Consider the following 12,295-nt stretch of genomic DNA (forward strand, 5'->3'; position numbering starts at 1 on the left):
AAGCACGAGGAGGGGAGACGGGACCGCGAAAGATGCCAGGGTCAATGGGTTACAACGGGAATTCCTGGGGACAATAATAGCAGACGCTGCCGTGCTTTGCTGGAGCCGGGAGGGTCTGGGCCATAACTCGGAACTTAGGACTGGGACTGGAACTGGATGCAGGGCAGAGACGGGCAGCGGAGGGAAGAACTGGAGAGCTGTGAGACTCGAGAGCTGGAGGTGCAGAATTGGCGGGGGTGGAAACAGCAGGCTTGGCTGCTTTGGGGGGCATGGCGCACGGTGCTGCACCTGTCGTTCGCTGACAGGCAGCGCCGCCCTGCACTGTCTCTCTTGGCACAGCTGAGCCCGCCTATGACAACTGCCAGAATCCGCCGGAATTCTGCCAAAAACGCGCTTGACGATCACGTCGACTTGCCCACAGCGCGGGTTGGAGCCCGGTCGTCCAAGGTTAGGTTTGCCTAAGCGAGTCTCTGCAGCTACGCTACATTACACAGTACACCACAGTACGATGCCCGACCTGAAACCCTCGTCACTAACAAATGCCTGCTCGTTTATCCCCTTTTAGGTGTAGATGCTCTCACCCGGTCACCCACCTCCCCGCCGGTGGATGTCGTACTAGTTTGCCAACAGCTTGCAGATGCAGTTGGCCGGTTACACAGCAGCGAATCGCACCGCAACCACCCCCTAGGATTCGAAAAGTGGCCGCTGGGGTCCGCATCTCCGGAACATCCCCCACAGTCTCCGTACCACCTGGCACCAAGGCGACCATGCGAAGATATTCAAAAGTCCCAGCTTGCTCTGTCTGAACAGGGTCCTCCCAGACGACGGATGCTACATGGACAAACCTAGATGCACTCCTCCGCTGCTACGACGCCACGGGAACCTTTTGATCCATCCGCGGGCGGCGGCCGAGCGGACCGTTCCGATCCAGAAATGCCAGACTGCATCAGATCCACTGCCGCTGGGCCCTCTTGAACCAAATTTGAGGTCTTAGTCCGGATTGGGCCAAGGCGAGGCGATCCAGATAGCTCGATTGGGATCCCCACCACCGGCCCAGCGCGTCCTTCAGCCGTTGCCGGGAAGACGTTTCAGCGCTTATCTCAGCCAGGCCGCCGCCAGTAGTGGCCTTGGAAGTGCCAGCCCGTAGTTGTATGCTGGCCCCCTCCCCCCCGGATAGTAGATGATTGCCATGGTCCGGCTGGGACCTTCTCCGCTTCTCAGCGGCTACCCGTAACCGCCAGAGGCAGGCACAGGCACTATGTAGCTCGTCCGCTCTCAGGCCATGACTCGCATGAACGGGGGCTCGGAAGGGGCTCCCAACCCAGCAGGGGTTGTCTGGGAGGAGACACATAACCTCTTTCTTGGTCACGCGATGGATACCTGTGCTGGAAGGTGGCCCGATCCCGTACTGCGTAGTCCTCTCCCAGAATGACATGTCCCCATTCCGTGCTCTTACGCGGGAGCATCTATGCAAGCAAACAGCCCAGTGCTCCTTCGGAGCCGGGGTTCCCGCCAGGGCCCCGAATTACTAACCTTGGCGAGCGAGATGGTGGTTCCTGTGGCCCCGTTTTACTTTCCAGCATGCCGCGTGGGCCGCAAGCTTCGGCTGGCTGCCCTCCTCCCCTTCTCTTCCCTTCCCAACCTCGAGCCCAAACCACCATCTCGTGCGGTTGGCGATGGCGATGACGACGGCGATACCGGAGCCTCGACTCAATCCACGACGCGGCCGATGTCATCCAAGCAACACCGAAACCCCCTCGGGAAATGACGGTGGTAACTTGGAAGGCGACTTTGACGTTGCGGTTGTTGCGGTTCCCTACTCGATGGCCCTGGGTAACACACCAAACCCAGCCAGGCTTGCTTCTGGCTCTTCGTCTCCCGTTCAACAGCCATGACCAGCGCCCGAGCTTTCCAACCCCGCCTCTCCAAGGAGCGCAGAGTACTTGACCCCGTCGATACCATCATGTCGCCCCTCCATTGGTGTTGCGCAAGGGTGGACCCTCCAACAGCAAATCGCTCCCTCCCAGTATCCTACAACTCCATCCATCCTACTCACAGATGTCCGTCGGGTCCAGAGACACCGCGGTTAGGCACCTTCTGAAGATGGAGAAAGGCTCCAACGACATCGTCTGCAACGGTGACCCGGCGCCCATCGCCGCCGAGACCGTGTGGTTCGACGGGCACCCCATGGCTTGGCTGCCTGACGATTTTGATAACGCCGACGGAACCGTCGACCCCTCATACGTCGTTGATATTGATGAGCATGGCGTTGCGGACGTGGAGGAGGCCCTGGAGTCGTTCAAGCGTAAACAACCCCGTCCCGACAAGCCCCAAAACCAGACGCTAACCAGGAACAGAGCTTGGGCTCGATGGAGATGCCGTCACTCGCAATAGCTTCCCGCTTCCCACGCTTCAGGCACAACTGGAGCGGGCTTGTCGCGACGTCCACCAAGGCCGTGGTTTCGCCATCGTCCGTGGGCTTGACCCTCGCAAGTACACCGCCCAAGACAATGTGACCATCTTCTTGGGGGTCGCAAATTACATTGGCGAACAGAGAGGCGCCCAGGACAAGAGGGGGACCATGCTTAGTACGACGGCTCCCTTCGACATGCATGATGCACTCGATTCGAGCTGACAAACGGCTCCAGCCCATGTCACCGACTCTAAGATCTGGACAACCCCCCCTGAGCTGCGCCATGGCATTCACACGACGAGCGGCCTGGTAAGCGACCTACAGCCGGGAGGCGGGAGCTTGTACACAATATCTGTGCTGATAGAATTCGCGCCTCAAGGCTTGGCATTGCGACATGGGCACCGATGTTCTCGCGCTTCATATCCGCTCCCTGGCAGAAACCGGGGGCAGTACATATGTGGCATCATCATGGACCATCTACAGGGAACTTGTGGCGTCGTTCCCAGAGGTCCTGGAAACCCTGCGTCATCCGGGTTGGCCGATTCAAGTGTCAGTCAAGATGTTCAACCACGATTGATTTTGAATTATGTCGCATCTCACATCGCATCGTACGGCGTTACTGACACACTACATCCGACCGTCCAGATCGGGTAGCCCACCGCGCCACGTCGTAGCACCGCTGCTGCACGTCTCGAGGGACAAGATCCTGATCAGCGTCGACCCAGGGCGTTTGGGCCTCCACCCCGCGACTGCCAGAACCGGCCGAGAGTCACCTGTTCCCGCCCTAAATCCATCGCAGCTTGAAGCACTCCGGGTCCTCTCTAGTTTGGCATCCAAATACCGCCACCGCCTGGATACCAAGCCCGGCGACATGGTCTTCATCAACAATCTCTCTCTTCTGCACGCCCGTGACCCCTACGTTGACGCCAAGAAAGGGCCGGGCCGTCATCTAGTGCGGCTCTGGCTACGGAATCCGGCCCTAGCATGGCAGATCCCTAAATCGATGAGTGTGCCCTGGGAGGCGGCGTTCGGGCCTGACGGGAATGGTCTCCCGGGCCTGAGCGGCAACACGGACAGGAGATACCCAGTCCTTCCGACCCTGGAATACAAGCTTCCAAAATACACGGCTGGTTCAGCAGCTTTCATTATCGAGGACAATGACGATGTGAACGGCAAGGGCTCGGCTTAGACACGAGCGATCCGCACCGAAAACCACCATATTTTCCAATCCGGACCAATCATTGAGCGTTACGTCAGACAACCGAACGCTACGGGTATTGCTCTTCTAGTTCACGGCCACCAAAAGTTAGGAACTTGTATAGCTGCGTTTACACCATACTTCATCCAGGTAATGATTTGCACGCGCAAATCCCCATCACACTCGTTTCTGCGGGCAGTCCGTGTCTTAGGTTTTCCTTTATCACACAATCAAAATTGCGGGCATTTCCCCGTGTGATGCCATTCGCCTGAATTATGACTTGATGTCATATATCATGGGGATAGCTCGGAGGGAGGGGGGGGGGGGGGTGTCGGGCATGGGATCAGATGAGTTCTACATTGCGCTTGGACGAAAACGACCCGAGCCGTTGTTCGTTAGAGACCGGTCTTGTCCTTACCTTAGTTCAATTATCAATTAGCTTCGCGATTTGGAACGGTATAGCCACATCTCCTCCCACAGTTTTCCCCTCCCCCTTGTCCCTGAATGTCCTGCTCTTCCGGTCGCTCACTGACTCCTCAAAAGCTCGACCTTTACTTGCCACAGCTTCACAACAGTCTCCTCTACTATGCATCCGTATCTCTGCGTCCAGAAGACGTTTCCTTACATGCAAGCCGTGGGACTAGCCTAACCATGTCCCGGCAAGCGGCCCAAAGCCCGAAAAACTTGATTTAGTGGCGTAAAGACGACATTCTCATCAGCCTCAGCACTGATTGTAATTAATCTTCGGAAACTAATAGTCGGCGCCAAGGCCGGCGCCACAGTTTAACCGTGGCATCTCAAGCGACGAGGCCGGCCGTCCACCGTGCCGCTGTAAGCGCCTCGTTCTCAATGGCTAGCATGCTGTGAAATTAGAAGGCGATCCGAAGCAAGCATCATGACAATGCTTATTCGGTGCCGATTGGAGAGCTGAGGAAGAGTGTATCACAATGAATCCTGCCGCAACCCACTTGGAAGTCTCATAGGCTCCCTCCGCGATCGGGCAATCTCTTTGAAATGCACCGACGTCCGTGGGGCCAACAGGACGCGGATATCGACTCCTTGGCAAGGGCGGTTGAGGCGTGTACTACGTCGAGTTCTTTATCTCGAGGCAGACGCGGCAATAAGCGGGCACCACTCGGAGTCATCTCCCGCCTTGCTGACAGTCTGTGGCGAGCGGGTAAGTGCCCAACGTTCTCATGAGCCGTGTCCAGTTGAAGTCGCCCAAGTACGCAGTCTGCAAGCTCTGTGAACCATACATGACTCCCCTGAATATGGAATCGGCCCATTAACAGACCCGGTCCAAGCAAGGCTTCGGCACATGATAGGTGCGGACTGTGTGATACATCAGCTGTGGGACATGCCATAAAACGCTGCACCCACATGTCAAGGCGGCCAAGCAACTGAGAACTGAATCTAGACGGCCATCGAAAAACCGATTCGGCAAACCTTGACAAATTCCCCCTTGATCCCCAGCCAACGAGACTTGAGCGCCCACGCGCGCCCTTGACAGGCACCAGACGAAGAGCCAGCGGAGCGAGTGACAGAACCCCCATGCATAATATCAGAATTCGCAAGCCAATAGCCTTCTGGGTCAAGTACTGCAAGATCGCGTCACATCAACGGATGTGGGTTCTGGTGGGATCGGCGGGTGGTATGAAGGGCATCACGGCCGCGGCTCTCCCTGAGACCACAACTCTACACCCTTGTCACCGTTCCTTTGCATTGCCCACCCAAGGACTCCTCGATGTCTTCGGTTGGCTATTTCCGCGGCCCAAGGATACCTAAGACGGCAAGTCGTCGAACTTCTACGTCGCTATGAGTGTCGGTTGTCCTGTACCATTATCACCCCTGGATTCTCTCTGCTTCTCTTTCTCGCGGCACTCGCGGTCGTGGTGGATTATGCAATATCATGACTATATAGACTCGGCAGATCGACGTATCAAGAGGGTGGATCATCGTCATGCCCCCCACGCGCCGACCAAGACGACCACCCCATGCCACTTTGTCATGGCAAAAACAAGGTCTATATGACTGCGCAGAACCGTCAGAGATACGCGTCTCTCGGATGTAACCCGGTAATCTGCATTCTATTCACACAGCCCTTACTGGGCAACACGTGGGGGCGCAAGGATCAAGAGGGCGGAAGGCCGACAACATATAGACAACGCACCTCCCTGCTGCCCGCTTCCCAGGCAGGTTACCGGCACCCCCTGGGTGGATCACAGAATACACACCTTTGTTTTGCCGATAGTGTTAGACATCATAGGAGCTTGGTCCGGTTCCTCTATGCCGCCCTATCAGTAACGACGTGGCGTGGCGAGAATGAGCCAAGTGTTGCGGCACCCGAGTCCCGGACAACTCCCATCCCGCCTGGGTTTGATTTTCGCGTAGGTGTGTTGGCTCCAGCGCTGTCCCTGAGTGCAAGATCACGAGGGCAAGTCTCTAGGGAATCAGCGTCTGATCATTACCGTGCTGCTGCTGATGATGTGACGTAGCAACGAATACAAGTTCATCTTAGAGGTTCCCCTGAGCCGTCCGTCGAAACATGGACGTGCAACAAAATTTACATTTCGGCAACCAAGGCCTTTCAACCTTGGTTCTGGCGCCCTCGTAACCCGGTTCCTCGGTCATTCTCCAGTGCTTACGTCGCACAACCCGCACAGAGGCCGCCATCATTCTCCAGCATTGGCCGAGCTCCTAGGATTCCAACACACATCCAATATCAGCACACACCACCGCACACCCCTACCCCCCCGTCATGTGTACGGCAACCACCACAATCCTAGCGCCCAATGCTTTGCTGGGGTTAGAACAACGGAATATTCGGGGCTAATACCTTCCCCTTGGCTTACTCACAGTTCGGCTGACTAAAATCAAGCACTGATGATGCATAGCCTGCTCGTTTCGGAGAGAGTCGCCAAGTCCACGCATCTCCCCCTGAAAGCCCTCAACCTCCAATTTACCCATCCCTGAGGTTCACTCACACCCTCAGTTCTTCATACCACCGACAAGCTCGTCATCCTCGCCAGGGCCCCCCTTTCCTGCTCGGCCTCAGGTTTGAGCGTTGCGCTAAAACGGCTCGCGGCGCGGATCTTTTCGCCATACGCGATGAAGCCGAACGGAACCAGCGCCAGAGCAGCGCTGATAGCTGCCAGAACCGTGCATGACCAAGCGATACCCAGGGCAGCAAGCATGTCCTCGACGGCCAGCGGGATGAGGGTGCCCGCCACGCTCCGCGTCATGCTCAGCGCTGCCAGAGCAGAGGCCGAGTAGACGCCGTAGGCGTCTGCGACATACTGATACAGTGTCAGAAGATTTTCTCGCTCGAGTGGACTATCGCGTTGCTCACATTGATCATGACCACGAAGATCAGATGGTAGGCCAGCCCATAGGGGATGGTCGCCATCAAGGGCACAAGCCAGTGAACATCGGGACGTGCTGACCAACCGAGCCACAGCATGGAAACAACAAACATGGGCCCGGCGGCACATGCGAGAGGGAGCCGCAGATATTCTTCCCTCTTGTTGGGATGTTTGGCGCTCAGGCGCAGAGTGAAGTCATCACACCACCAACAGATGAAGCAGCCGATAAAAGTGCCGAAGCCCACTGTTTCAGTCAGCATCCACATGTGACTTTTTAGTTGGAGCATTGGGATGCGGTAACGTACTGACTGAAAATAGAATTCCCGATATTCCGGGGCTGAAGCCGTACACGCCTCGGAATATAGCGGGAAAGATCTGTACCAACCTAGAGGCACATTAGTCAGTTCACAACGATATAGACCAGGCTCGACGACTCCTACATGTAAAATACGGCGTAGACAAAACCCAAGTATACGCAGGTGAGCGACACAATCATCTCACGGAAGAGCAGGCGCCATGGCCTCATCAAGCTTGTTGTCTGGCTCCAGGTCAGCTTTGATGATTCTTTCCGACTGTCACATAGCCACCTACACAGGTTTCCCAAAGACTTTCTCTACACAAGTCCGACGGGGCCACGAACCGCTTGCACTTGCCGTGATTCTCTTTATTCAGTCTCGCCGCCTTCTTCACCAAGATCGTAGACGCGAGCGTCTCGGGGAGCAGCAGCACGGCGCCCAGCGAGAGGGCCGCAACGACGACACCGATCCTTGCGCGCCGCAAGTTAGCGGTAGCCCGCCTCTCAGGAAGGAAATCAAACGAATAAGCGGGGGCGGGGACGAACGTACCAGAAGACGAACCGCCACCCCATCGTGGGACTCGTATATCCCGCCAGGATGGGGGCCGCCAAGGGGCCGATAAACGTTGCCGCCGACCTGATGTCCGTTCTTATCAGCCCATACATAACCCATCATCACTATCATCAAGGCCCCCTTAAATCACCAAATACCGGACCCACACACCCACACAGCTGGTAAAAAAAAAAAAAAAAAAATAACCCGGGGGAACGGAATAGAGAGTACGTACCAAATCATCAACACCCTCCCCCTCCCCACCTCGCCCTCATAAACATCCCCCAGCACCCCACCAAACACGCTGACGGGGGGGGAGCCCACGACGCCGAGGGCGAAGCGGACGGCGAGGAAGCCGGGCCAGGAGCGGACGGTGGCGGCCGCAACCGAGAGGAGGACGAAGGCGGCGGCGCCCGTGGCCAGCACCCACCAGCGGCCCACGCGGGGCGCCTCGCTCAGCGGCGCGAAGAGGAGCGGGCCGAAGACGAACCCGGCCAGGTACAGCGACGCGGGCAGCACCGAGTCGGGCCCCGCCGCGGGGACGCCGAAGGACTCCGGCAGCGGCGGGACCAGGTTGGACGGCAGCGTTGAGGAGAAGGACGTGTTGATGCAGCTGAGGGTCGCGGTGACGAGGATGAGCGTTTTGGTGGTCTGCGCGAAAGGGATTACACGGGATTGCGTGCGTCAGGTCAGTGTTGTTGTCAATTGAGATGGTGAGAATGGGTGATTTGGAACGAGGGGGGAAAAGAGGGGGGGGGGGGGGGGTGAAAAGGGGGGGGGGTGGGAAGGGGAGGGGGAGGGAGGTTGACTCACGGTTGACCAGTTGTAGGGGTTGGCCGGGTCGTTGGGTTCAAACGAGACTATGGTGAGGTTTTCGTGGGTTGGTAACGAGGGTGGCTGGTGTTGGGTGTGGGACTTGTGGCCGTCGTCATCGTTGGTCAGGGGTAGACTGTTCCGGCTGCTGCTGGTGGAGAGGGAGACCGGAGACGGTTTCTCAATGTCTATAGGGCAGTGTTGGGCCATAGTGTATATTGTTGATCAGATCTGGGTAACGGGCGTCAAGTTGGCTTGTGGATGTCGAGAGATGTCCAGGTTCCTCCTGGAGAATAGATGTGGTGGGTGATACCGATGCGTCCTCGACATGGCAACACAATGGTGCGGCCAAAGCCCTCTTTTATCGTCATCTATGCTGCCGCCGACCCTTTCTAGACCCCCGGGGCCAGAAGTCCGACAACGTCCTGTACATGGGACGCCTTCCGGCTTCGACGCAGGAGCCATCGTGAGTTGTCAAGCGTCGGGGGCCATGGACTTGCAGAGGCCAGGGCGGGACTCTCATCCTACACACCTCTCCGAGGATTGGGAAGCGCATCTCTAGCGTTGTGATACGGAATCTAGACTGCGGCAGTTAGTTAGCACCGTGTCTCTGCTGCTGGAAACGGCCGACGTTTTCTTGGGGGCGCCTAGACACGGTGAGAGCTCTCGACACTTCGCGTACCCGCCACTTGATGGGTCATTTTTGGGGAATATTTTCCGACCACCGAAGGGCCTGGCCGTCACTAGGGCATCTCGTCCGATGACGGCCTGCGGTGCTGTACCGTGCAAGTCCGATGGTAGTCCGGTGTCTCGAGGCGGCCAGCCTGGAGGCTAGCACCGGTTGATATCATCTTGGCTCCACAGGTCTCGTGTTGACGGCAGTCCAATATATCTTATTGGTCCGAATCCCTGCCTGGGCGCTCTCGATTATGGCCTACAGCTCAAGCCGAGGCCTGGGTGCCGTACCCTCTCCGCAGTCCATCCAAGCTCTGTAGAGAGATAAGACAGGAATGTGTGAATAGCTGCATTGTTTGACGATGGATATGGAAGGCGAAAGAAATCTGAAGAGCACCCAGAGGTGAGCCAATCTGGCTGTGGCGGTCAAGAATCGCCCAATGCTACAGTAGCTGGTTGAGCAGCATACTCCGACGTGAACGACACCAACGTTCGGGTATGACACATCGACCTTGATCATTGGCCAACGGCAAGCATCTCATCCAACTTCACAAACCACAATGGTGAAGGCGTCCAACGGAAGCGGTGAAACCTGAACGACATCGAGGCGTTCGCGATGGTGGCCAACCACCTGTGCAGTAGAGCCGAAACGTCTCCGATGGACAACGGGGGAAAGAGCCGCTCCTCCTTGCAGTAGATGATAGATCCGCCCCTTTCCATGTCAGGCCTGACATGGTGCATGAACCTGGTCCGCCCCGTTCATGGCCCACGGGGCGGCCTAGACCCGATTGGTCCCAGCTACTGCAAGAGGTCATCTGCCGTTCACGATCGTGCTCGGTCTACCAGGGGCCGAACGGAGTCTGATATCAGACTGACGGCTCGCCATGCCGAGCCGGCAAAGATCAGACCCCATTGCTCCGGTATCGATCCGGTCGAGGGCCCACTCCCGAGGAGCTCTGCCGGGTATTAGCTAACTGGAATGCAGACGTACCTGTAGACAGACCGCTTGTCATATTGGCACCGAGTCTGGCCATGGAACCCGTGAGACGAGATTCGTTACTGGCACATTGCTCAGTCAATGCATTGTCCCTGTTCGAACGGAGCCTGGTGAGCATACAAAGCTCGTGTGAAACGGAAGCCCGAGTGCAAATCTCAATAGAATAGGCAAAAAGGGGTATACTATGTAGACCCAACACCACCAGTATCGTTTCCCATAACACATTAGTCCCGGTCTCCCTCGCAGTAAACGCCAAACCAAGGTATCGTATGCAAACAGTGCTTTGCCAAGCTGCAACCGCAAACATGCCGTCCGAGAAGGCTGCATTCAGCCTAGCTCACCAACATTGACCTCACCGACGCACCAAAACGCACTCCGCCCCCCTGACATGAGATATGCGTGAGTGGAGAGGGTATCTTGTACCAAACCGAACGCCCCAAAGTCCCAAAATCAAGGAGACAACCGGCTCCACAATTTGAGGATCGAGTTGATCATCAGGCCAAAGGCGCCAAATAGGCCGAGTACGGCGAAGATCTGGAGAAATTCGAACCAATGCCGAGTCCGCACTTCCGTCTCAAGAAAGCCTTCTTGGCCCTTGGTGAGGACTTCGGACGGGCTAGCCGGAAAGCGGCCGGTAGAGATGTACTGCTCCATGAGAGCATCTTTCTCGTACCACCGTTCACGCAGCCAAAGGTCGAATTGCCCCTGGTCATCCAGCGGAATGTCGGCGACGCGGAATCGACGCCAGTAGAAGTTGACCGACTTTGGCGGCTGACCGCGGAAGTACGTGCCCGAGAGGGTAAAGAGTTTCTCACCGAATTGGCCCCGTCTAGACGAGCTGTCAGTCAACGAAACCCAGAGGTGTTAGGAGCAAGCGGAACATACGGAATGCCCTCGTACGCTACAGTGCAGTCGTAGACGTATTCGACGGTGCCCTTGAGCTCGTTCAGGCAAAAGTATATGCCAGTGCTTCTAGGGAGGAGCATGTGCTCCGGGTCCTTCACCCCAATCTTCTCGGCCCATTTTGCCGATTTGTTCCTGCCATTCTGCGAGGCGTTTGTCCCTTCAGGAAACAATAGCAGCCACATGGGATTGAGGTAGCTCTTCCCATCGGGGGCTGTATGCCGGGTCTTGAGCTTCCCAAGGCGATGGGCCAACCGCGGCTGGTCGACAGCCATTTTGCGCGACATGAAGATGAAGCCGTAGAACATCATGCCCGGCCCTACGATAGGGATGTACTTGAGTGACTCTTTGAGGATGATGTAGATTGAACCGTGCATCTTGGGCCTGTTGGCGTAGCCAACCCACCAGAGATACGACCAGTCTGTGTAGATCTGCACTGGCCGTCAGCTTCCGCAACGGTGACCATGCGGACGCGCTCGACATACCTGGTGGTTCGCAATCATGATCATGCGTTCGGGAAACGAGAATTCCACCAGGCCATCCTCGGTTTTCCGCATCTGGTCTGCCACCGAGGCATCGCCGCTGATGCGTATTGTCGTAGGGCCCCACCAGTGTGTCGCTGTGGTGATCAAGAGCCCAAACGACCGCTTCGTCAGGGACATGTAGACGTAGAAGAGGTCGCGGTCGATCCAGTAGAGGGGGGCGCCGAGGAACTGGGTTGCGTTGATTCTGCCATGTTGCGGTGACGCCTGTCAGCTGCGATGCCTTACAGCACAAGAGGTGGACGGGGTAGAGGCGTGCACGGAATACATACGCAATCGCGCACGTCATAAAGTAGACGCCAAACGAGAGGCCCCGAAGCACCTGCACCAGGCGGCCGTGCTTCTCCTTGCCGGACGGGTGGCTACTCGGAGCCGGGGCGGCACCCGCCGGGACGGGATCGGCCGGCGGCTGCGCCGGCACACGATGACGCAAATCCGCAGCCATTTGGAAGTCGACGTTCGAGACGGCGGATGCGAAAGGGGAACAAGCGGTCGGAGCGGGGAAAGAGGGATCCAAGCTTCAGTTATGGGAGCGCAAATGGCA

General features: G+C 57.1%; 3 protein-coding genes across 3 annotated transcripts; 1 reads left to right on the forward strand and 2 right to left on the reverse strand.

The window, feature by feature from the left end:
* Positions 1-2,058: 2,058 nt before the first annotated feature.
* Positions 2,059-3,602, forward strand: MFIFM68171_05020 (TauD/TfdA-like domain-containing protein; the record flags this gene model as incomplete). The annotated part of the gene is made up of 5 exons (XM_071060440.1): positions 2,059-2,305; positions 2,358-2,588; positions 2,649-2,722; positions 2,793-2,962; positions 3,059-3,602. 5 exons carry the CDS (start codon positions 2,059-2,061, stop codon positions 3,600-3,602), a joined length of 1,266 nt encoding a protein of 421 aa, XP_070916541.1.
* Positions 3,603-6,607: 3,005 nt separating this feature from the next.
* Positions 6,608-8,844, reverse strand: MFIFM68171_05021 (Polyamine transporter 4; the record flags this gene model as incomplete). The annotated part of the gene is made up of 8 exons (XM_071060441.1): positions 6,608-6,907; positions 6,961-7,217; positions 7,279-7,358; positions 7,414-7,511; positions 7,565-7,739; positions 7,819-7,905; positions 8,057-8,472; positions 8,635-8,844. The coding sequence occupies 8 exons, from the start codon at positions 8,842-8,844 to the stop codon at positions 6,608-6,610; spliced, it is 1,623 nt and encodes a 540-aa protein (XP_070916542.1).
* A 1,912-nt stretch (positions 8,845-10,756) lies between these two features.
* Positions 10,757-12,196, reverse strand: MFIFM68171_05022 (Acyltransferase-domain-containing protein; the record flags this gene model as incomplete). Its single annotated transcript, XM_071060442.1, has 4 exons — positions 10,757-11,144; positions 11,192-11,640; positions 11,695-11,938; positions 12,024-12,196. The coding sequence occupies 4 exons, from the start codon at positions 12,194-12,196 to the stop codon at positions 10,757-10,759; spliced, it is 1,254 nt and encodes a 417-aa protein (XP_070916543.1).
* Positions 12,197-12,295: the final 99 nt, after the last annotated feature.

Source organism: Madurella fahalii (genome assembly GCF_045866475.1).
Source record: "Madurella fahalii IFM 68171 DNA, scaffold_2, whole genome shotgun sequence".
NCBI classification, from domain to species: domain Eukaryota; kingdom Fungi; phylum Ascomycota; class Sordariomycetes; order Sordariales; genus Madurella; species Madurella fahalii.